Raw genomic sequence first — 25,887 nt, 5'->3', positions numbered from 1 at the left:
TAGAAAAGTAACTTTTGTTTTTTGGAAAAAACGTGTGTGAAAAAAGTTAAAAAAAACCCAAAAAACCCAAACCTTAAAGTCTCCCTTCCTGATTTCTAAAGATACTGGTGTTCATAAAACACAGCTGCCCTGATAACATGCACCATATGTCAAGAAGGCTGCAGACAAATGCCCTCAAGGTGTACAGTTATTCAAAGGAGCAAAGTCCAGTGCAGAACTGGTCTGTTCAATGTAGTCTGATTATCCATGGCAAGATGGCCCAGGGGACAAGAGGAAAGGTGGGGTGGAGGAGAAACAAAAGAAACTTCAAGTCACTTTAGATCTCAGCTGCCTGAAGACTTTAGAACATCAGCCTCCCATTGGTCTGCCCACTTGAAAACATTAGAAAGTCTGTCAAGTCCACATACTATCTATGGAAAGGAGCACGTTCCTGGCAGAGGGCTGTCTCTCTCACGTGCTCAGCTTTCCTTTCAAACTTAATTTTATATATATTTATATTTTTATATATATATAAAAAAGCACTTGGTTTCCAGGGGCATTCATAATGAGGTCCACAGTGTTTAGAACTTAAAATTCTTTTTCTTTGTTTGGAACAGTGTTTTAAAGTTTTGTTTTAATTAAAAGACAGTCTTAAAGCATGTTGGACTTCAAAAACATGAGTTTGTTCATGTCTTCTGGACTGAGTAGCCGTCTCCTTTTGATTAAGAGAGCCTGCTCACACATATTTACACATTCACTTCTGGCACCAACAGCAGGCACTGCTAAGAGCCAAAAGGCTAGCTTGGCTAGTTTTGTATGCTTTTGGGTAACACACGACCAGTACTGAAACAGGTCAGGGGTCGCCTGGAAGAGAGGTTCTTGCAAATAATCATAGACTTCATTTTTCCCAAACCAATCTTCTTCCTGAGCTGCTGTGGCTTCCCCTGCTGCCCGAGGCTTCTTGGTTGAAGGTTCAAATTCTGTTTCTTCTGCCCAGGACTCTTTCACCTCATTGATCAACTCACAGACCTTGCCAATGATCTCTTCATGCTGGTATGGTGGGACAGGACGCAACTTCTGCTGAGGGTCTAAGATCATGGCTACCTTGTGTGCCGAATGAACTTTGAAGTTCTCCTTCAGCGCCTCCAAGAAGAGGTGGCAGAGTTTGCTGACTACGCCAGCATCGTTAGCTTTGGAAGTGAACAGTTTCTCCAGTTTGACATAGGTGGGCAGTACCAGCTGCAAGGTGGGCCGGCTCTCGTTGCTCAACTCGATTACTGCCTGTTTCACTGGAGCCAAAATGGCTGCCAGGTTGCTGAGCAGGTGTTTGTTCAGGTTTTGGATGAGGTTCATCTTCTTGGCCCTGCTGTAGAACTCGCAGATCTGCTCGTAGCGCTCGTGGACGAGCAGAAGGGAGTCGGTGATCGAGTTCCAGCAGGGTGGGGGAGAGGTCTCTTCCAGGGAGCCAAAGGTCTCCTTTGAGAGGCCCGTGGATCCTGCCAGATCTTCACAGACATTCAAGAGCTCGATCACTTCGTGCATATTGCGAGCCTGTAGTGTTCGCTTATTCAGCACACTCTGCACTACCGAGTTCAAGGCACAGGCCGAACAACGCAAGCACATGCCTGCCTTGGAGAATGCAGAGGAATTGACTTTGCAGTCTGTGACGTACACTGTCCTGATCTCTGACATCACAAACTCTGAGAGCACGTTCTGTACCCAGTGGTGGATAAAATCACCATTATCTCGAATGTCTACGCCCTTAATTCCCAGGACGTAACTCTTGATGTGGTTGCCTTCCACCTGATAAGCTGTCAGGATGTAGCAAGAATCGGGGCCAATGCTCTGTGAGTGGCAAGTGACACCGATGCCAAGGCATGCGTTGCTGCCCAGGGCGCAGGTGACTTTCACCTTCACTTGGTTGTACATCCGAGGCAAATGCTTCAGAGCCAGTGTGTTGAAATTGCCAAGGATCTCGGTGACAGAGAAGGCACCATAGCGAGCTCCACTATCCACCAGGGTCTGTGCTAGCTTGATGAATTCCTTGCCGCTCACCACGCTCAGAGCCCCAAGGTCAGTGCACATCACCCTCAGGAGCCTCTCGGCAATGTTCTGCCGCTCCTTCTCTGGGATCGCGCTGTTCCCTACAGAACCACTTGCGGATGCTGCAGTGAAATACAAGGAGGGAGAGAAAGCACCAGATGAGAACTGCTCCTCTGCAGCAGGAGAGAGGGAGAAGTCACAAAACAATTCTGAGAGCCAAAGAGGTGGAACATACCCAGATGATGGCAGAGACATCTCCAACCCTGGATTTCTTTCCCCAAGGGTTTCTGGACAGAGGAAACTCCAGGGACAGGCCTTGGTCTTGCTTACAGCAGCAAGGAGCTTATCTGCATGCTTTCCCTGATGTAGGGACTGACACAGAGCACACACTATCTATTCACAATCCAGCGCCTCAACCAATGCCATGTCTGTGGTGTTTACTAAGGAACTGCCTAGGTAAGTTATAATCATGTGTGCCGTTCACTATCCGTGTCTACGGGCTGGTGGTTGCAGCTTTCCAGCTGGGCGTCTTTCCATTCTTGTGATTTAAGCCTTTTCTCTGAGACAGTTATTTAAGAGGAGTTATTTCAAGAGAGTTCAGTGAAGCATACAACTTCCTCCACCACCTCAAACAGTGCTGAAGCCCAAATTTCCATTTCTTCCTCTGAACTCCAGCCACTTTTTGTGGCTGATTTTGGACAAAGTGAATGTAATTTTTGGTCATAACAGAACACAAAACCACCACGTTTTTGTATCACCCTTTCCCCAGGCTGCTCAGCTCAAGTGCTTTGGAACTGATTTCCCACAGGGCTGTATTTTACCTTTTCCTGTAGTGAAGCACAAGCTTGCAGGACTAGCTGGGGATTAATGACAGACACTAGCTGTCTGCCAGCACAGGGAGTGACACGTCATGCCTATGATGACTGGATTAATTTTTTAACCCCAGACCAGGAAGTCTGACCTTGGATCAGAAGTTAACTTTTTTCAGGAGTTGCCAAATGGATCTTCCTTACAAACCTTACCTACCACCTCCCCAGGGTTCCCAGTACTTTTTGCATATGAGTGCTCCTGTAATGGGAAAGGGTGCTCTGCTCTGCAGGGTAGTACATGAAGTACAGATGAAATCAAGTGCAGTTAGGCAAGGACAAGGGCCTCATGCAATGCCCATCACTGCTGCACCCTCTCTGACAGTCACTTATTCAAAGTGCACAGGTAAGCCTGGGACAGAAGAGCAAACACTGCTACGTACTATTGTTGGCGTTATTTCTTTGGAGCTGTGGTTTCCACTTTTCTTCAACAACAGCTAGAGGTGATCTGGGCTGGCTAGAGGCAATATTGTTCTCGTTGTCAGCTGTGGGGCAAGAGACAAGGAGGTGTTAGAAGCACAAGATAATAATGCTTAAAATACAAAGGGGAAACAGTATTCATCTGCTTAGCATTTACTTATGGATCCCTTAACTACGGTGACAACAACCTATGACATTCTCTGTGTAGCTTTTAAGCAGTTTTCAGCGAGATGGCACACTAACGTCAGAAACCTTGAAAACCGTCTTTGGACTTGCAACCTATCACCTCCCAAAGTGTGGCTGAAATGACAACGGCTTTTCCTGTGCATCAGTGACATTGATGCCATCAGCAGCACACCTTAAGAAATGTCTCCCAATCAACTGAAGCTGCACACCAGGAGATGTTCCTTGTTCAGCCTGACTTGTGCAATTTGCTTGCTTTCTACATGAAAGCAGTTGTAACAAACTTTTATCCTTCTTTTGCCTTACTGCCTCTTTCTGCACCGCAGGTGGCTTCCTTTTTCTTTACCATTAAGTACTTTGTTTTCCAAGCTATGCTCAACTCCTCTGTATCTAAAGACGTTATTACAATCTTCATATTGGTTTCCTCCCACTGTAGGGAGAGGGCCAGTCTCCTCTCGGGCTGCTCACTGCTGCCTCAGACTGGAAACAAAAAGAAAAAAGCCAAGTTTCTGGAGTGCGACCAAAGACTGTTCCTCCTTATGGCTGCAAAGATACCAACTGCTCTAGGGGTCTTTGTGTGCATGCTCCCATTTCTGTATATGTAATTGGGCTAAATATTTTGGCTGCCAATCTTGATGGGGTCTTTCAAGGAAATGTAGTCAAGATCAGTAAATTCTGTATCATATCCATGTTCTTTCCTCTCCTGTGCCTCAAGACTTCTCCTCAGCCTCTAGCAGAAATTTTCTAGTTCTTAGTATGCTTCACTATGAAATTGTGCTCTGAAATAGGCTGTGAAGCAACAATAAAATGCACAATGAAGAGAGGTGGAAGAGGAAAGAGAAAGATGGAGAGACTGATGACCAAGCTGAACAGGATGGAATTAAAAACAAAGATGACAAAACAGGTCCTTCACTCATCACAGCTGGGCTCATCTCACCTAATTTTGAACATCTCTGTTAGACATGCCTCTCTTCAAAGTGGCCTCTTGGGGCTCCTTTTACACTCAGTGGTACAAAATGGGCTTAAGAGTACGATTCATTCACCCAGGCAGAACTAGATGCCTCTTGTAGTGTAAGATCCATCATGCTCTGAACTCACCTGGAGTCCAATGACTTCTTCTCCACTGATTATAAAGGGAGTCCACAGTGACCAGCTCAGGTGGCAGCATCTATAGCCTACGCACACCAGCATGTAGTGAAATGAATCCTGCCCCAGCACTCCCAACAGCAGAGCATGAATAAGAGGAATGCCCTATTAAGGCACAAATGGGGACTTTGCAGCCCAGGTTGATATGGTGCTGGGCAGAGCAGTGGGCTACCCATCAGAACAAACAGGAGAGGGCAAAGTTGTTAGACCAGCAAGGATCTAGAGACAAGCAATGATGTGATGAAACTCCAGTACCCTCTTCCTTACGAGCAAGTCCTCCCAAATTTGAGCAGCTCTGCATGTTAACTGCTGGGACATTCACAAACTTTGCTGATGAACAGCCACAGACTGCAGAGTTATTGTTAGGTCCCGGCACTGCACTGGCCACAGACTAGATCAACACCTAAGAGAAATCCAGGATATGACAGAACCAGCATAGAGTCTGGGACTGTCTCGAGGACTGTATGTGCCCAGGGAATTCACTGGTCGTGGGTGGTACCTGGGGCGCACTGCCATGGTCAGGACTGCAGCCAGAGGTTGGTCTTTGCAGGTGCAGAAGAGATGTGAAGAGCAGGAGGCGCCTCCAGTGGATGCCAGTGATCAGATATGACACATCACTTTTCCCCCAGCATTCGCCTAGACTAATTGCTCTTGAGCTAATGCCACCAGCATCCTCAACTCCAAACATCTGTGGGTAGGCAAAGGAAAACGCTGGATTGTTGCCTACTAACTTTGTTCATGGTTCAGGCCTTCCTTGTCTTGGTGCGGGGCAGGTGGGGGACAAACCCTCTATATTACCTCCCCCCAACACTTTCATCCATTTGATAATAATAGGGGATTTATTATGTACAATTATCTGCTGGTATTCAATATGGCATTAATGAGATTTGTGCATTTCAGCCTCATCTTCCTTATCAGGCAGTCTGTGAACTACACAAATCATGGTTCTTTAATTTCTCTTCATGCCTCCAATCCTTTAATCCAGGTTCAGCCTAGCCATCCTTTTATTTTTTTAGCTCTAGATTGTAGGAAAGGCATTGTATGGTAGCACTCGACCTGAACAAAGTACTCTAAAGGGAGTCATAGCTCTATATTGTACAGTGTAATTACAGAACAAATTCCTTTGCTTGGTGTTCTGCGGTTCTATTTCTGCCTTTCAGCATCCAATTTACATTCTAATTGCTTCTTCTCATTGTGTAGCTGCTTTATGGAGCTATAATCTCTCCTTATTACCTTCTAGCCTCCAGGCTCAGCCCTCTGAATGACTCAAGAGCCAGTATGTCCCTGCTTTTGCTCCTTGAGGCCAGCAGCACGTTCCCTGTCTTCAGTCACTTGTGAGAAGGGCTCAGTGGATGCATCACACTTAGCTGGAAGAGATTAGCCCTTAGTATCAGACACAATAAGCCAAACTGGACTCCTGAACACATAAACTGAGGGAGTATTTGACTCATACGGGCTTCCTGTATCTCTGCATCCCCATACTGTAACACTCCTTGAGCCAGGCATATGGACTGGTATAAACTGCTACTATGCCAGTGTCCCTAGTATGTGGATCCTGTGCCACCAATTCTGCTGACTACTACAAGGTCTCTGCGCCCGCAGACTTCAGAGATGTTGTGCCAATGCTGTTTCTTGGATATGGAAACCCCCAAGCTCCGAGAGGCTAAAAGGCAACAAACTGCAACCAAAGTAACTGCAAGCCCTGTGTAATCTCCACTGTTGCTCTGCTTAAGTACAATATCCAGAACCAGACACCCACCAAAGCTGTCTGTAGCTTTCACAGCTCTTCACTTTGTTTTGCCCTCATCCCACAGTAGCAAACACCACGCCGCTCGCCTCCAGCCGCACAGATCTGGAGGAAAGGCTGCTGTTCCTTCCAGAGGAAGAGGCATGAACACAGGACTGGCAAGCACCGCGCACAGAGACACCACAGCAGAGGGCAGCTGCTTTCACAGGGTGCAGCCTCGGTGATGCCTGGAGAAAGCACTTGAAGAAGACATGGAGAAGCTTGCTGTCACTGTACCAGAGAGACATTCAGGGGGAAGCAGCCAAGCAGAAGACAGTGACTTACAAACAGAGCAGGGACAGATGAGAAAATACAGAGTTTAACAGGAATTAATCCTGAGTTGGGGAGAAGGGATTTACCCATTAATATATCTCTGCTGACATTACATGAGTCAGATCACAGATACCTGCTCCCTCCAGCCCTGTTCTGTGTCCAAAGCAACCTAGGTGAACAAGCCCAGAGGCCACGGGTCATTTGCAAAGAAGAGAGAAGGAAGAAGCTGCAGACAGCACTAGCTTAAAATTTTCAATAGCTCACACCTTGCCAGCGAATTGCCATTCTCCCCTTTGACACTTTAGCCTTGGTCCCTCCTTTGCAGCTCCTCTACTCAGTATCACCAACAGCTGTAACTCAAAATGCTGCATTTCAGTACCAGAGAGCAGAACAAGGAACAGGACAGTCAGGATGCAGCTTGGAGGCAAGGAGAAATCGCCATCGACAACCAGCAAGAACAGACCCCAACACCAGGGAGTGACAGCAGCCACTACTCTGAGCGGAGCTTCACCGGTCCTCATTATAAAGTTCAGTTACTCCACACTAATCAGCTTATGCTCTAACAGAACATAACATCCACAAAATTCATACCATCTTATAACAAATCACCCTAAATGCCTATTCATAACATTACAAAGATGATAAATAAAGTAGCTGCTGAACAACACACAAAGCCTGCACTAAGATTTGCCAATGAGAACTGAACTGGAACTGAGCAACCACATGGATGAAGTACTCAAGGGACAATATTAAAATCAGGACTAAGATTAAAACACAGAACAAGACAAGAACTTTGGTTAGAATTACTGTTACTAGAATGGAAAACACGCTTTTCCTCAAGACACTTGTCCTTCTGTGCCACACTACTCAGGGCTTACCTGTAAAAGTGAGGGAAAATGCAAGCACTGAACATGTATTACCTCAACAGAGCAGCTGTCTGTTGGAGAACACAGGTCTATCAAAGGCGAATTAATTCGTAAACCTGTGTTAATTCACTTGAATTTTCATTCAAGAGGAGAAAAAAAAGAATAAAATTCTGCTAATACAAAAAAAATCCCGTTTTCATTTTTTTTAATATTCTGAATGCTGTCTTTGAAACAGCTTTGGCTTTGAAATTTTAAAATCGTCTCTCATGTATTGAGATAGAAAACAAAAAGGTGCCTTAGAAACAAAGTAGTGGAAATACTCCTCAGGATTTTCTTTTGTAGATAGCTGAGAAGGAAATGAACACAACTGCTGAAATGGCAAATCCTTCTTCTGAGAACACATTTCAGTCCTTTGCAGAACTCCAGGAGACACAAGCACAGAAAAGGACTTGTGTGGGCAAAGGCTCTGCTGCCCTGCAAGCATTTTTGCTTTGTTTGCTTCAATCAGAACCACCCTTTTTGCAGGAGGAGGTATTTAATCTGCTGTAGGAGTGACCCATTAATGCTTATGCAATAAGCATTCCCTAGATACCTTTGGATAAAGGGAACAAGTAGTTTAATGTGCTCTGTGCTAGCACTGCGTGTTTCCTCTCTTCCTAGGGAAAATATTTATGATATGCCCTGAGCTTTGCATTGTTGCAGCCACTGCTGTGTGCTCCAGCCTTTGAGTATCTTTTTTGCTGCAGGTGAAATTACTGGGGCTTTGGAAACCGTGAGCACAGAAAGCTCTATTGACACACAACGGGGTCAACATCAGGCATCAGCGCAGAATTTAATTCTCCGCTTTAAGCGAGTTGAAGTGCCCAGCTTACCTGCATGGGACTGCATGTGCTCCAGGAGATTGTTATAAAACTGGAACTGGATTCCACAAGCTCCACAGGTGTAAGGCTCTGTTTGGGAGAAATCAGTTCAGAAGAATTATACAGAGTATGCAGGGAAGCAGCACACGTGCATACTTCAGTTTGTACAGCAGTGGGGCAGTGCTGTCCTTGTCACCTCAGCCCACGTGTGCACATCACAGCGGCTCCTTAGAACCGAACCCACCGGGCTCGGGCTGTGATTCCGGAAAGTGCTAGGGCACGTCACTGCTTCCTGGGCTGGGGTCAGGCGTTTTTCCATGTGCTTCACTTTACTGCCAGGAGAAGGCCCGGGATAGCAGAGGGACAGCTCGTGCACTAAAGCGAAGCACCTGCCGATGTGTGTTTGGGGGGGATCTCAGTGAAGCTGCACGACGATTTGAGAGGCTACACACTGACTGGGGTTTACTAGCTCATGCCTGCTGCAGGCTGCTTGAAGCATACCCTTGTTCTTTTTAAGTCTGAAAGCAAAGCACGGTGAATTAATTTTATCCAGTTCTGCCAAATTCCGGTCTCTGTTGCCTTTCCTGAGTAAGACAAGGAGCATCGGTTTGTGAAAAATCCTGTTGCTCAGAAGCTGGGGCACGGAGAATTGCCATGGGGGAACTCAGCCTGTTTTCTTTGTGGCTGTCAACAAGAGACTGGGGAATGGTGAGTGCCACGGGGCTCGGCAGCAGCAAGTCGCTGGGGTAAGCAGAGGTGGAGGGGAGGAAGCACAGAAATCAGAGCTGTGCCAGAAGGCTGAGAGCAGAGCAGGAGAGCCGTGTTGCCAGAGTAATATGGATGAGCTGGAGTCAGGAAAGAGCTGGGTGCAGAGCTCCCTCGTGAGCTGAAAGATATGCTTAGTTCAGTTCTAACAAGTGTGTTGAAAGTGCGTTTTTTCCACTGAATTAACCTAATAGCAAATGTTTGCAGTTGCTCGTTTAAACAGCATTAGTTGAATGCATGAGTTGACAGCTGTAATATCAAACTACAGTGGCTTAAATACATTAACATTGCAGTTTGCTTCTATACCTCCAGATATACCAGCACACTGCCACGATTTATGCTGTGGCATTTTGTTTTGTAACAGCGGAATGGACAAATGCAAGCATTTGATTATAAACAACTTTGCGTATAAATGCCTGGCACACACACAGAGCATGGTCTATTGCTACAATATACCAGAAATCTGTATCTGCGTTTGAAGGGAAAAACATATTCTGCATCAATGAAATTTAAGAAATCTATTGCACATAAGCAAAAGCACCAGCATCCAAGATGGAAGAACCAAAATACAAGAAAGCACAAGCCTGACTTGGCTATAATCTGTAAGATGTCTATCTCATCTCGGGTAGCAAACCCCAGAATTCATCAGATGGCTACAGGAAGCTGTGAGGAAAAATATAAAAGAGACCATGAGCGATTTCTATAAGCTACACTTGTACGTCGTAAGGTTAAACACCCTGCTGTGCCTTTCCCACAGAACCTACAGCCCTCTGAAACAATGGAGCCACCTCCATCTGGAGGAGCTGTGCTCAATGCATTACTTAATTTAACTTACTGTATTTTCTTGTGATGTTACTCCTGTGTTTTTGCTGTAGTGAGGAAGTTAGTTTGGAAATACTGTACTTAAGTAACTGTGCTTGTGAAAAAAAGGGAATGTTTTGGCAGCTGAGTGGCACACTTAGGAATTTCAGGACTGGGGGAATTAACGTGGACTGGCTGTTTCTGTTGAAATTATCAGTAGTGAAATAGTCAGTTGTGGCAAAATGCCACAAAAGGTACAATGTAATCTGATTGTTTAGATTCCTTTTGAAATTATCAGAAAGGAGAAGACCCCACATGGGTGCAAACCATCACTCTCAGATACGTATTTAAATGTCAGGTGACTTGTGTTACAGATGCACTGATTTGCTGCTTATGAAGCCTAGACTGCTCACATAGAAATGTCTCAAACTTCAAGTGTCAAAATTAAGATTTGATTAATCTAATGAAAGAAGTCACACTTCAAAGAGCCTGCTGAATGTTGCCGACAGGTTCCTGGCAGGGTCCGCAAGCTCTGCAGCCAGGGCAGCTTACAAAGCCACCACCCCTGTTCTTTGCCCCATTGCTTTGCTGGAGCCGCCTCCCCTACAACAGAGTTGGGAGAACAGAACATGCTGTACATCTCAGGTGCTTCAGAAAGTCTGAAATTTAGAGCTGTCACACCACAGTTCCCTGGGACACTTTCAGGTGTCTATGTGCCATTTAAACATAAGCAAGCACATGCATTCCCTTCTGCCATCTCTGCCTGCAGTCACCTTGGCCAGAGAAAGCAGTGGTAGAGCAGTCCATCCTTCGCTCTGCAGTTCCAGGACTCCTCCCTGCTCCAAGACAAGTACACAAACTCCGCAATTCCCCTAGAAGCAGGTTTCCAAGTAGCCACCAGAACAACTCTGCCCCTAAGCTCGGTTACTGGGCACCTCACTGGGAAGCAGATCCCTCCCATACACCCAGCACTCTCCAAGCAGCACATTTCTCACATTCATTTTTCTCTCCTGTTTCACTACATGCTCACATTTCCTTCTCAGCTTATTTTGTCTCACTGAGCTGCTTCACCTTCCTCCTGTTATATTCTCAGCTATTTTATCGCCATAAAGGTGTGTTGTCTTTCTTCTAGCTCTCCCCTTTGTCCGATTCCCCTTCACTCCTCAATAGTCTTTTCTGGGTTCTCCCCATCTCCATCCATCATGCAGTGATGACCACATCAAGGTCTCCATGGTTCTTCATCTCAAGCTACTCTCTCTGTCACCACAACATCTTGTGTACTCAGTGCATTCAGTGACTCTGAAAGGTCTCGCATTTGTGATTCTTTCTCAGAAAAATCCTGTTGATTTTCATCCCATTTCCAAAAGCCTCCCCTTCTGTTCTACTACAGAAATGTCCACCTCTGAAAGCAAAACTGCTTACTTTCAAAAACTAATCTTGCATTCTGAAAATGCTAAAACATTTTCTACAGAGTTTTGAGACAAAAAGTCATAGAGGTCTACAGTTTGCCACAAACAAAATGAGTTAAGTAAAAGATTTAAATTCATCCAACAATTCAAAAGTGTTTCCTGGGGAGGAGGGAAAGGGTGCCTGGGGGATGTGCAGAATCCCTGTGGGAATGAATGGACTTGCTTTACTTCCCAGGGCTTTCTCAATCCTCACACTTCCGAGATTTCAGCTTCTAAGCGCCTTATGCTCCACAGCGCAGAGAGCTGGAAACAGTCAGGCCAGCTGGAAGGAGGGTGGGATGTGTCAGTGCTAGAGGAGGGATCTAGAAGGTGGAGATAAGAAAGAGGCAATCTGTATCTGAAATGAGGCAAAAGCCACCACTGGAAAAGAATTGCTCAACTGGGCTAGCATGGACAGCAAGTAAATCCGCCCTCCCTTCAACTTCTGCTCGCAACTTTACAAAGGTAGAATTAACTGGAAAAGTTGTCAAAACGGCTCTGAACACCGCTGTGAGCCACACTTGTGCCCCTTTCTCCTTCCTGGGAGCACAAATCTCTCCACGCCACTGCAGGACCTCTGCTTTTCCTCCCCAGCAGCCATTTCAGCTCTCCTTATCCTTGCTCAGACTGAGGTTTACAGCATCTGCATCTGCTCTCCATCGGGCGAGTCTGAACTCAGCAAGGGGCCCATGGGTCCTCCCAGGACCGATCCAACCCACAAACCTCTCCTCGCGGCTTTTCTGGTGGCAGTGCAAGGAAAGCTGGGACCCATTTGTGCTGCCTGTATCAACCCCTCTGAGAACACCTGTGCTCCCCAACAGCCCCAACTGTTTTGGGTGGCTGTGCTGGTTTTGGCTGGGATAGAGTTATGTTTCTTCCTGATAGCTGATATAGTGCTGTGTTTAGGATTTGGGGTGAAAATAATGTTGATAACATACTGATGTTTTTTGTTGTTGATAAGCAGTCAAGGACTGTCCAGCTTCTCATGAGAGCCTGCCAGCAAGGAGGCTGGGGGGCACAAGGAGCTGGGAGGGGACACAGTGGGGACAGCTGACCCCAACTGCCCAAAGGGATATCCCACACCATACGATGCCATGCTCAGTATACAAGGCTGGGGGAAGAAGGAAGGGGGGAACGTTCAGAGTGATGGCGTTTTGTCTTCCCAAGTCACCGTTACGCGGGATGGAGCCCTGGAGATGGCGGAACACCTGCCTGCCAGCGGGACGTGGTGAAGTAATTCTTTGTTTTTCTTTGCTTGTGTGCGCGGCTTTTGCTTTACTTATTAAACTGTCTTTATCTCAACCCACAAGGTTCCTCACTTTTAGCCTTCTGATTCTCTACCCCATCCCATGGCAGGGAGTGAGCGAGCAGCTGCGTGGGGCTTAGCTGCCGCTGAGGTTAAACCACGACAGTGGCCAAGGCAGGCCTTATGTATGAGCAAAGCGGGAGGAGTGGCTGTGCAGTCAGCTCAGAACTGGCTCAGAGACTTCCGACCTGCAGCAGGACTGCCCAGGCAGCCCGTCTCACGCTGCTGGAAACCTTCTCCCTCACTGCCTCAAACCCTGAATTGCTTCTCAGGAACCGATTCCTCTTGCTGCACCCCCTCTGAGGGGGCTGGGAGTTGTGGCAGGAGCAACAGTACTTCCTTTCGATGAGACAAAAACAGCCATTTACCCCACACACTCAGACAGGCTCCCGGCTCTCCCTTAGGGCCTCTTAGCAATGCCAGGTGCTGTGAACTTCCTAGCTCTGTTCCCTTGGCGTGGGCTGGGGAGCAGGGTGCTCTCCTTTCTGCAAGCTTCCTCTACTTGCACTCCCATGGGCAGATGCTAAACACATGCTGGTGCCAGCTGCTCTCTCCCCGTGTACTTGGCTTGCTCAGGTTGCTCCAGTTCCCACCTGTAACCACAATTCCCAGAGCCCTGAGCCCTCATGGGCTGGTGCAGGATGTGGGCTACATCATCCCAAGATCCCACCAATTCCCAGTGGGCATGCAGGGCTGCCGCATTCACACAACCATCCTTCACACTTGTATCTCAAGGGAGTGGAGGATAAATTCACCAGTCTGCATGAGAAGCCTTCCCTTCCTCCTTGTTTGCACAGCTCACTTCTAGTAACCACTGCTCAACCTAAAGCAGCTGAGTGATGGGAAGGGAGGGTGTAAGAACAGCCCAAAGGTCACCTTGCACAGCCACCAAAGGTGGAAGGAGACAGGCAGAGAGTTCACCAAGGCTGGCACTCCCCGTTTACAGGCTGAAATCCCGAGCTTTGGTTGCTCCTGCTCTGTGGGCCAGGCTGCGACCTAGGCACAAGGCCCAGCACTTTGCCTGTAGCAGACTGTGGCCTTGCTACAAAAACTTCGTGTTAGCAAACAAGCCATTAAAATCCTACAATGCTCAACTCTAAATCTGTAGCACAGCACTGTCACACATCACTAAACAGCTCAGAAGATGAAATGCCAGACTATCACTCCCCTACCCACCTCTGGAAAGCAAGCTCCTCACACAGCCAAGAACAGAGCCGTGAAGCTGGAGCAGCAGAGATACTACATTTTCTGGATGTCTTGGAATACAGCTTGAGCTCTCCCATGGGTTCACGTTCAGCCATGGCTACGACACACTTTCCTGCGGACGCTGCAGAGCCTGGGCAGCAGCAGGGAAATGGCTCTGCCTGATGCCTGACACACGCTGCTGGGCCAGGAGCCTCGCAGGGTACGGCTCTGGGGACCTCCTCTGCCTCTTCTCACGCAGGTGAGCTGCACACGAGGCTTTGTTGCAGAAGGGGTGGAAACAGGCTCTGAGTCTTCACAAAAGGGTAAGAAATCATGAATTGGACCCTCAGAGAATTCTGGCTGCCACGTGAGTCCCGCTATCTCTTTGGCCCTGTGTTGTTGCTGTACGTTTAGAAGGTTCCTGAAAGCCTGTAGCCTAAATTTGTCAGCGGAAAGTCTGTGCATGAAATGGCAAATGTTGCGTGGGCTAGACCTGTCCACACAGCACCAGAGAAGAAGGGGAGAGGGTACAACACTGAGTGTATGACAGGCAACTGGCTGCACAGCACCTATGCTGCTCCCCCACCATCTTCCGTCTCCAGTCCCTCCTTCCCCACTGCCTATCCCCATCCACTCAGAGCTCGTGGCGCAGACCCAGCAGGTTCTTCTCTTGAGCTGTGCCAGCTGTCACTGTGCTACCTGCTCCTTCCACTGTCGACCACGCAGAGGAGCAGACCCCAGCGCTTGGAGATGGCCGTCTCTGAAGCAGCAGTGCTACCCCCTCTCCAGTAACCTGAGGATCGCACCGTGCTGAGCCAGGATCCTGACTCTATATGGCTCTTCTGAGGCAAAATATTTGAAAATTTGGAAGAACGAGGAAATGACTCTGGACATGTCCTGTCTGCCAGCAGAAAAGGGCTACTCTACAGCCAACTCATCTCAGTGGGGTCTGGCTCTCATTCCCAAGTTCTTCCAAATGTACAGCGGTTGTGTAGTAGAGAGCACAAACAAATCTGCTGCAAGCAAGCAGTGCCATTGGAACTGCAAATGCCCACCCCAGGGCACTTCTAACAGCCTCTTGCAAGCTGTCTGAAACTCAGGCATTGCAGCATCCCCAAGCAACAGCATTTCATTCTCCTATCAAGCACCAAAGAGCTTTCCTCCCCAAGAAGAAGAGACATTTGTCTGTGGTGCACTGGGTGTTGGGTGCTGAGCACAAAGCACTCTTCTCCCCAAAAGCATCCTTCCCCACAAAAAACGACCTCCTTTGCGAGCCAGGTCTCTCTCCGCTCTGAACCAGACAGGCTGTCACGTCAACCTTACTGGTTGCGCAGGTACTCTCTGAAAACACCTTTACATAAACCGAAAGCACCGGCAGCTGCTGAAGCCTCTTCAGTCTCTTAAGCCACACAGAACTAACACTCACAGTTGGTTGCACAATTTAAAACATCTTTTCCCAGGGCTATTAGACACTTTCATTAGTGCTTTATATATACCCAGTGAACAAGGCTTCAGAGTAAGGCAGCAGGCTGTATGAGTCAAGACAGAGAAAAAACAGCATTTGTGCTTAGGTTAAATAAATCACTCTAATTCCCATGTTAACTCTCATTGCCACATCTAAGCCAGAGAAAATAGCAGAGATTGGTTTGAGGCCAGGAGTGAACATGAGTTGAGAGCTTTTAACACAAAGTTTCAACAGAAAACGCCCTGAGCTGCCTGTGCACAAGTGAAACCCAGCAGCCAGCTCAACAACTGATGGCAGCGCAGGGAGCAGGCCCCCAGGCAGCTCTCTCCTCAACAGAAAACGACTCACATTTCAACACTTCTGTCCACATTTTCATGAAAAACAAATGCTGAAGAACTGTAAGGGAAACTTCTCAGTGTTTTCACCCAACGTTTCCACTGGCTTTAGCTTTAATAACAGTGTAACTGCACCTTCCCGTACCTTTGACACAAACCAATGAAACAATACATACACAGCAGCAGTCTCCTAGAAAAATGCCATCACACACCAAAATAAGTGGAAGTTTCTTGAAAATGGGACTTCTTCCATTTCCACTCATGAGGTGCTATATAAAGAGGTGCTATGAAGCATGCTTTAAAAAGGGGAGCATCATGGTCGTTAAATTTGTTGGCACCAGTTTGATTTCTCTCCAGCGTGAACTCTCAGGTTCTGAATAAAGCTCTCACTTCTTTCTCAGATTTGTAAGTGGAGAAAGAACAAGCATCCTCCACCATCCTGCCTCAGGGTGTAACACTCAGGGCTGTCCTACATTAAGGGACAGCAGTCCTGGAGTATGACGCTGGCACAGTCTGTATCACCCCTAAAATCGAGACACAAGCCAAGCAGTAACCAAATGTGCTGAAACGCAAAGGAAGAAGATCCACCTGTTGAAAGCATCAAGGACAAGGGGCAGAAACAAGAGCAGAGACCACCTGCATCTGCCCATCCCAAACCTGCTCTCGTTCCCCTGCTGCTTGCTCTTCACCATGTCCTGGGCTCCCATTTCTCATCTGTGCTCTCAGGTCAAAGCAAATTGTCTCTGCAAAGCTGTTTAGTGAGCTGAGCCATGAAGACAAGTTTTCCTGTGTGTAAGCGTAACTTAAACATGCATTTTCAGTCTTCAAACCCTGGTCTCTCCGAATATGTGTTACTGGCATAGTTCACCAAACTTAACTCCCAGAAGGCAGTGAGTCTAAATGGTCTAGCAGCCACATACTGCACAGAAACACCCTGAAGGATTTCTGTTGCATTTAACCAGAGCCACAGAAATAAGATATTTTGTGACACCTGGACTCATAATAAAAAAAAAAATTTATTCATGAAAAATTCTAAAAGGGCAGGCCAGCACGGATGCAGGTGGAAGTCCCCGCCTTTGCGCACCACAGATATCCATCACACTTACTTTGTAAAAGCGGGAAAGGATTTGAAATCAGGGGACTTGCGGTTTCTGCAAAAAAGAGAGAGATTTAAATATTGAGATTGGCAGAGACCTCGCTGTATGCTATACAGCTCTGCCTATCTGCTCGCTGATCCTTATCCTTAGTCTGCACTTCCAGATTTAACTGTGGCAAGATGGGGCTCTCCGTTCACTGCAGATTACAACACGTCCAGCTGTGAATTTTCTCTGTCAGTATCTTGTCAAGTCTCTCATGGCTGGGAATCTGTGTCTTTCCTTCCCATTTTGAAATGTCCAGAGATTTTAACATATACTCTATGCTACAGTAATGGATATAGTCAAGTGGGGAGGGCCAGCAGAAGAAAAGCTAAGGGAGCAAGAAACCCTTTTACACATGCGTTTTTTGGGGCCCCAAATGCAAATTCCCTGATTCACTGTGCAGCTTCCTCAAACTGAAGCCGGGCAGGAAAAACAGGGTGTTTTAGCCTCACTGGATGATATGCCCAAGGAGAGAGTTCCTAAGCAGTGCACATTCCTTCAGGCTGCAAGTACACGTTTTCTGTCGAGCAAACCTTGCGGATTGCCTCACTTTAAGGTGTGACTGAAAGGAATGGATGGTCAACAAGCCCTTGGTCAACCAGGGGCCATCTGCATCCACCCCATGGTGCACAGGAGCAGAAGCAGTGATTCTCAGCACCTCAGACCCTGTGCGGTTTCCTACAGTTTCCAGGTGAGGTCCTTTAGTGTCAAACCTCTGCAGAGGGGAAGAAATCATTAGTATTAATTATTCAGTCATCAGTTCAGTGCATTTACAGAATGGTCCCAAATCCGAAGCTATAAATTGATGTATCAATGAATGAGGCTCTCTGGGCTGACAGACTTGGACTGGTTTTGCTTGGAAGGAAAGCTTAACTTTAACAAGGTTAACCTCCCAGATCAAGACAGTGAGCCTTCATGCTAGATTGTTCAACATGATGAAGACCTGCGCTATTGAACAGGGCTTCAGCCGGCAGGGCCAGCTGGTAAGGAATGAAGATGAAGGCATGGATGATGCTAGGCAAAGACGTGAATAGACAATGCTATGGAAAGGGTATGCATGGAAGGCACCAGCAGAATACAGAACACTGCTGATCAATCACTTGGCATGTTTCTGTTAGCCAGCGTGGCACTAAAAGTGCTATTTGTAGCTGTTGAGGTCTGTAGTTGGAGGAAGATCTTCACTGAAATGGGTTCCTAGTCTGGTCCTACTGAGCAGCTGAACACGGCAGGCTCCTCTAGGTACCACCCTTTCACTTTGTGTGCTCTCTACCTCTGCTTTGGGAAGCGTTGTACTTTCTCAGTGAACACATGGATGCTCACTGGACCTTCCTGCAGCTTTGGGCTTCTGTCAGCACCTCAGAGGCGAGTAAGCTTTTGAGGGCCAAAACCCAACATTTTACCATCCCCCCAGAAGTCAACTTCATTTGGAAGAGCCACACAGCAGTGGCGTACACCACTTTTAACACACTGCAACGAATTCCCAACACACCCTCTGGCTGCTTTTCAGCCAGAAGTGCTAACCTGGTCTCCTGGTTATGCTTGACTTCCTCCACACATGAAAACCCTTGTCAGTCTGCAACAGGAGTTCAGGCCACTTGCTAAACATTGCTACTATGGTATTTTAAGTGAAGACAGACTGTTGGGATTTTTCTGGTCTTTATGTTATGGGCCATTTTGTCATCCATGCACTGTAGTGTCCCTGCCTCAGCACAGTCAGCTCCACTGAAGCCAACTACTCAGAGAATACCCACGGAAGTGTCATAGTTTGAATGATTAATGATCATTAGTCTTGCTTTAGGTATTTGCTCATCTTTCACTCCACAGATTCTCCAGGCAAAACTGAAACAGGAGTTCACCTTTTTCTGCCCATACATTAGTCTTTCAGTGGCCATTTTTGCCACGTCCTGTCCAGCCCCAGCATGGCACAGTACCTCTGCTTTGAAGACTGCAATCCACAGCTTGTATCACTGGCTGTTTGTTCCCAGTTTTGATGACTGCTCACACTCTTGCCTCAATGTATCGTCTCGTTGTCCTTCCTGGTGTCCCAGAGCTCTTGATCAATTGGCAGGATTTCACCCACAGAGACATGCTGCTGAGTGGTTATTTTAACCCAGATATCTTTCTTCCTGTCTACAAGTTGCCTGTTCAACATGACCAGTCTGGAACAACTTAAATGAATGTGGCACCAGCAATGACTAGTTCATTCCTGGAAACCTCAATTCCATGCAAATGCCCAGTGGACACAGCAACTCGTATTTATGCAACAGAGTAAAGCAATATGTTCTGACCTGAGGCCTCTCCCTATGTTACCCTTCCTCTAATGGTGAGAACTTCACTCTGGTGGCAATCCTTCATCTGGGCACATAATTTTTAGCCTGCCTTAAAAAATGCAGCTCTATGCATATGAAACTGTGCTGCCCCTTGGTCAGCATTATCTGTGCCCCTTGGTCAGCATTATCTGTGCTCTGCACAGCTTAGTTACAACAATGTGGGAGCTCATGTAACAACATCCCACCACCACCACCCTTTTCCTCACTCTTCAAACTTGGTCATTAGCAGGTTTGGACATCCCAGCTCAATGGAATGGCAGCAGTAGCAGGCTTGTACTCTTTGCAAACCAAGCAATAGATAAGAAAGAGATTTACCAAAAGATGAACCACTTGAAAGGGATTTGTATTTTGTGCTTCGGTCCAGCTGACTTAACCTGCAAGACAGTTTTATGTGTCTCAGGAGGCAGAGGCGTAAGGGGCTGGCTGTGCTAACATCCAACTGTAACCAACAATCAAGAATTATGCCCCAAGCATTAAAGCTGCACTCACTCACCAAAAATCCTAGCCTAAAAGTCATGTCTTCCCAGAAGAACCCAGCCAGGTTTGGATGTGCTGTATGATCACTGGACTACAGGGAAAGAGCAGAAGAGAATGTATGGCCAACAACAGAGAAGGAGGAAGATCCCCATGTTTGTAACACACGTAGCTGACTCCTCCCATATGTGCATCATGACCACCTGCACTTTCAGTGCAAACCAGCTTTTTTGGACTAGTTGGCAGTTTGAAGACCTGAACATCCTTACTCTGTACTGAGATCATCCATCAACTCAGGACTTAGTTGTGAACACACAGTAATGCTGACAACAGTCTCAACAATGACACAATTTGCTTCATCCCAGAGTTTGGCAGTAGCCACTGCTGGGCGCTGGCCTTTCATTTGGGTGCACTACGGGACCTGCCATTGTAAGGGCAAAGGTAGGAAGTGAACTCCTGTTACTGCAACAGAAGTTGCACAGGGGACTCAAGCAGACATGTCTGCTCCCATCACCACCAAACAAAGCTTCAGAAGAGATTTAAGTCAAAAGTTTAATGCTGATTTGCACTCTGCCTTTTTGCTGCTTTCCATAAAACTAAAGGTTAGTTCTGCTCAGTTGCTAAGAAAGACATACTACCTATTTCTGTTTAAGAGACTACCCTGTTTAACACATGCTAAAAATATTCTTCTATGTGGCAAGTGGTGAACGAAACATTTCTAATTATCCTTCTGCTTGAAATAGTTCAATGCTGCAACTGGACGGGAATTAGGAACCATAATATATTGTAGGATGCTGCTTATGTACATTTTCACTAGTGTACTGCATACATGGGAAAATAAAGTGCACTACTGAAAAATGTTCTGCACTAAGAACTGATTCACTAAAAAGAAATACAGCGTGTAAGATCAGGTAACAAGTCTGAAAATCCCACTAAGCGCATATTTAAAATTTGGTCCTCTGTCCTTTAAATTTTGAGAACTGGCACTTCCCAGTATTTTCCAAAAATCTTTACTTCTAAAACGAAAGGAGGAACTTACTTAACTTTTTTTTTGGTCTCCATCTCACCTCAGCTTGGCATGAACTGATTCAAAAAAGAAGGTATTTCCCTTGCCCCTCTACTCAGTCTGAAATAAACACTGCTGGAAAGAAAAGCTTCCCTGTATTAATATGAATAAAAACCACTGACATTTTAAAAATGGTAAATGCTAAAATTTTTTCTGCTGGAACTTCTGACAGAAATAGTTACCTAATGCAGCAGGTGAAACTGAGACATAATTAAATCAACCTTGAAAGTTAAAAATATTTCCCAATTCCCTACATAATTTTAAATGCTGTCTCTTTCACATTCATAATGTCCGGCAAGTTTAGACATCAACAAATACTGTCAACTTCAACTAGTTTTTTTCTTTTGATGGCTGTATTTTAAGGTATCTAAAATAAAAACTTTTTTTTTGCTTTTTGCTTTGTTTTTTTTTTCTTCTTGAAATCTCACAGTTTCCTTCATCCCCCTTGGCCTACAGGTGGTGTAACCGCAAAGTCTTCATTTTACTAAGGAGTCTTCCATAGCATCCAAAACAACAGATCAAGGCTGGATTATGCTGTAAACACTAAGTTAGAGACTGTCATTGCTCCTGAGGCTTTCCAAAGTCAGACAAAAGTGAGACAACGGAGAGATCCAAAAGCTGAGGAAGTAACACGCGGTTACACGCTACATCGCTGCAGGGTCACGTCTGCAGGGTCCCAGTCAAACGCTGCTCTACTCACCCCAGATGTGCATGGTGGAAGAGGAAGGCAGCACACTTTCACTATTGAATGCAAGACATGTATTTGCCCCTTTTTGGGGCTCTCTCCTTCTGAGGTTCAGGCTGATAATCACTAGCTTTTCAGGAAGAGTATTTCACAAACTGGCCTTCAAATATTTTTTGGAATTTAATCCAAAAAAATCCTGCACATGTCAAGACTCAGCAAAATGACCATCACCAAGGAGTGTTTTCTTGAAAGCAGCTTTACAGCATCTTAGATGTTTAACAGTTACGCATCACAATGAGCCAATTCCATCTTTCAGGATCAGGTCATGACCTTGCTCAGTTCAGCAGTGAATAAGCACAAGCTTCATGCAACTTGGGACCTCTGCGTTGGCTGCCTGCACTCCAGAGGCGGCACAAGGAAGCAGTGTGCACATTCTAGTGGATGCTATTTTTTAAAGCACCATGAAACTTCCAGGTTTCATCAAAAAAACAAGTTTAAGGGGCTGTGGAGACTCTTTCCTATTAATACAAAGGACACTCTCTCAATCATGAAGTGGACGGCAGCTAACGTTCCTTCTCCATCCACTCTGTGGCTCCATCATGGGCCTGCTGGGAAAAGGACGTTCTGCTAGTAGATAGAACTCAAAAGCAGCCACGAAGTAGTTTTTGCCACGGATAAGAGGAGCTTGTTTTATGGGCAGTAAGATGCCAGGTTAATCAGATAGTGAATGCAGGTACCTGCTATCCTTATGACAAGGATTGGGGCTGGGTGTAGGGAGCAGACATTGCAAATCCAACATTTTCTATTCTAGTTGTCTTATTCCCACTTAGGACTCCCTACAGAACTGCATCCAAGTCTACTTTAGGTGGCTTTAGTAGCTGATTCTCCTGCTCTGCTTGTCCTCCTGCTCACTCCAGATATGAAGCGGTCTGTGGCACTGCAAGTCAGGATGGTGACACACAGAAAGAGCATAACATACCTGGCTGGGTGGCCAAAAAAAATACTGCTGCTCAGTTTGGTATCACTGTAACTGAGCCTGTGACACAAAACTCACATCCACAAAAAGCAACTGGTACAAGGAATCAAGCATCTAATAAGGCCAAGCCACACAGCTCTCAGGCTGCTCAACTGGGACCTACATTTACCTCCCAAACCTGGGGACTATTCTTTGCAGCAGCAGGAGTTTGGTGATAAGCAGCAGATGGGAATCGGGAGGACAGAAGTGTTCATCCTTCTGTCATTGTCAGCTACATTATCACCAGCTGCTCCCCTGCCTGTACAAAATCTGCTGGCTGAAGCACAAGAGAGGACAGTGCCAGAATTACTCACAAGAGTTCACATCACACATGTGAACACTGAGCCACATAGTTTGTCCCACCTACTGAAACACAGCTATGGAAAGAAGGAAAATGGGGAGGCAAGGAACATGTCAGCTCTTAAAAAAGAAAGTTAGAGAGCTCTGCTTGGATACCCAAGCACACAGACGCCTGCAGAGCTTTCCATGGCCTCTCTAATCACCAGTAGTAGTGTGTCACATTTGTAGTGTGACATGGTGATGCTCACTCAGGCTGCTGTCAATGAGAACATTTAGACTGACTCCTGAGAACAAGAAGAAATAAAACAGAAGAAATGACTTGGTGCAAGAGCTGGAAAAGAGCACTGAATGGGACACATAGGAAGCAGGACAAAGATAGAGTCAAGGCAGAAAAGCAGGCTGAGGAAGAAAAGAGGATGTGGGATAGATAAGGGAAGGGGAAAAAGGGAAGAAGTTTATACAACCCCACGCAACAGTCTGGCTTTGAGGAGTGTGTCAGCTGCCTAATGCAGAAAAGAACTGCTTCCAACCAGAGCCCAACTGCCCTTGGGCCAGTCCTGAGCAGCTTCAGGTTTCCTGACTCAAACAAAAGTTCAGGTGAGCACCTGCAGCCTGCCAGGCCCTAGACTAAGCCACTAAGATAAACTGACCATACATGTGGTGCAGACAGAAACATAATGAAAGAAGACAAGCAAATCATATGAAACTCACTACTCAATTTGTAAGAATTTCTGGCTTTGTTTTGATATTTACTGTGAGCTTTTACTCATGTGCTTTAAATGTTGTTCAGATAGAAACAGATTTAGAAGGATGAGTGTGATGTGAGCTGGTACAAGGAAATGGCAGGGAGAATCTGTGAGATGTGTCACAGCAACAATGGGTCAGTATTTAATAGCAGTTCAGACAGAACTAAAGATTTGGACTATTCAATACAGCCACTCTTTCTTTGCATGTGCGTCTTGCCAGTGGTTCCTGGACCCCCTCCCATGCTACAGGCTCATTTCCCCTCCTGCAAAACTTAACAAGAGGAGGTTTGCAGCCAGAAGGTTTTACAATGTAGCTTTCCTGGCTTTAGGGATGAGCTGTTTGATATAAAGCAAGATACCTCTGTCCTTCCTCTGTAGGCTATACAGGGCTTGACAGGAATAAAACCTGAATGATATAAGGCTGCTGCTTTCAAAGGGCCCCGAGGAGCCAGGAACCCAAATGGTATATTGGCATTTAAAGACGTGCACTTAAAGGCTTTGAAACCCTTCAGACAAACCACTCATACTACCCACAGAAGACAAGACATGAGGAGCAGACCTGCTGAGAGGCAAGTGGCCACTTTCAGAGCAGCAAGTCAGGCTTGTAACCCTTGGCAGTTAGTGAACTACGCTGTTTTGTGTCATGTCTAACAGCCTGGTTAGGCTGACTGAAGACAGACTTGGCACCCCTAAGGACTCCTGCCTGCTGCTACCCAAGTGGAACAAGACTAAAGAGCACAAGGGCCTGAAACACAGAGACAAGCTCACCTGATGGGTTCTGCTTACATCTCTTTTCTTTAGGTTTTTCTGTCCCCGAATGAACAGCTGTAATTGTGGTGAATGCTTGGATTAGTACAGGATTGTTCCCCAAAACATAATACGCAGTATTGTAGTAACAAACAACTTTTTTCCCATTCACTATCGCCCACTCTGCTACTGCATGTGGGTTTTCCAACACCACTTTATTATTTTTCAAGATGGTTCCAAAGCCCCTTATTTGTTTCAGAGGCAAACATAAACCGCCCCCCCCCCCCCAACAGACACTGTGTAATCTGCTCCAGGGAGAAATCCCTTCCCTTACCTGTCCATTCCAGCTAGCGGCACTGCAAACACCACGTGTTAGTACTCTTGAACAGGGAAGGGATGGAGGCCAGCCTTTTCGTCTGGCATGTTACTTATCTCTGCATCAAGATGTCAAAAATCACATTTCATCTGGTCTGTCTGTTATGCTCCAATTATGGAGCACAAGAGAATGGCAGTGTCCCAGTTGAAGGCAGGGGGGTACACCAGCAGGATAAAAATCTTGTAAAGAAAACTCCATAAATGGTGTACCTAAACAAAATTGTCTAGGCCAGTGGTTATGTTTAGTTACGACCACTTGGACTTGAAACTCAAAGGAAACTCCAGAAGTGGGGTAAACTTGAATTCCTTCTAGCACAAGTATTCTGGTCCCACATCTACACATCTCATATGCTATGTGACCTCCATGTAGCAAACTTGCAAAGAGTCTGGTTACAGTGATGTGTAAATAAACTGCCACATTTAGCATCACTGTAATATGCAAAATGCTGTTCTACTCGTAGTTGCTCAAACTTCTTTTGCTTGTTGCGAATGGCTTTGCTTCACAAGGACTTCACTGATGCACAGACAAAGAACAAGTGCTGTTTCATCTCCATCCATATTCCCCTTTCTCCACATCTTTGCTCCCCACTGAAAAATCTGTGCTAAAGTACGTGGACCTTGGGAGCAGGATCCCCACACATCATCATTTTTTACAGGCTCTGGAGTGCCAGGAACCTGGGGAGGGCTGAGAAGAGGGCACTACCCCAGGAAGGCTAGCTGCCTGCAGGCTTAAAGGAGGTACCCCAAATATATAAACAATCACCAATCACAGCTGGATCCTGCTTTGGAGAGAGATGTGGTAAGCAACGGCAGGAGGGAGTGAACACACTTACCGCTGGAGTTCTGAGAATTGCTGTTTGTTTCTTCAAAGTTGTTTTGCACTTTGCCTTCCACTCTCCCGCTGAAAGCACTTTCTGCTGGGTGGAGAACAAAGTAGGGATGGTGACTGGTCAATACTGGACACAGAACCACATAGACAGGAGGCAAGATAACATGCTCCTGCGCCACATAATCACATGCCCCGAATACAGCAGAAAGGTCAAATACATCGTTTTGGAGGCAAATGGGCCAGATTCATTAAGGGATAACAGGTAGGTATTTTTCTTGAATGCCGTCTAGCTGAAGCGGCCTGGACTGACTCTTAGGGAGCCCATGAACATCAGTCCTGACTGAACCAGAAGGATCATGGCTTCTTCCCCTGCAAAAAAAACCCAACCCATATCTTCCTCTTCCTTAAGACAATGAGCAGCCCTTAAAGCCTCTGGCACAGGTGCCAGGCCTAC

The 25,887-nt window shown here is 46.3% G+C and overlaps 1 protein-coding gene across 1 annotated transcript; it reads right to left on the bottom strand.

Annotated features, from left to right (window-relative positions):
* Positions 1 to 99: 99 nt before the first annotated feature.
* Positions 100 to 25,525, bottom strand: ZNF618 (zinc finger protein 618). Its single transcript, XM_010294240.1, has 4 exons — positions 25,438 to 25,525; positions 8,435 to 8,512; positions 3,272 to 3,373; positions 100 to 2,144 (listed from the first exon to the last, which is right to left on the bottom strand). The coding sequence occupies exons 2-4, from the start codon at positions 8,448 to 8,450 to the stop codon at positions 631 to 633; spliced, it is 1,632 nt and encodes a 543-aa protein (XP_010292542.1). The 5' UTR covers positions 8,451 to 8,512; positions 25,438 to 25,525; the 3' UTR covers positions 100 to 630.
* Positions 25,526 to 25,887: the final 362 nt, after the last annotated feature.

Source organism: Phaethon lepturus, unplaced genomic scaffold, assembly GCF_000687285.1.
Source record: "Phaethon lepturus isolate BGI_N335 unplaced genomic scaffold, ASM68728v1 scaffold15070, whole genome shotgun sequence".
NCBI classification, from domain to species: Eukaryota; Metazoa; Chordata; class Aves; order Phaethontiformes; family Phaethontidae; genus Phaethon; species Phaethon lepturus.
The sequence above is the reverse complement of the archived record's forward strand: the minus strand, read 5'-3'. Positions and strand labels throughout refer to the sequence as shown.

What these genes read in the sequence shown, in the direction of transcription:
- ZNF618 (XM_010294240.1), bottom strand. An exon ending in AAGAAATAACGCCAACAATA is followed by an intron (nt 2,145 to 3,271) that starts GTACGTAGCAGT and finishes ATTTCACTGCAG; the next exon opens with CATCCGCAAGTGGTTCTGTA.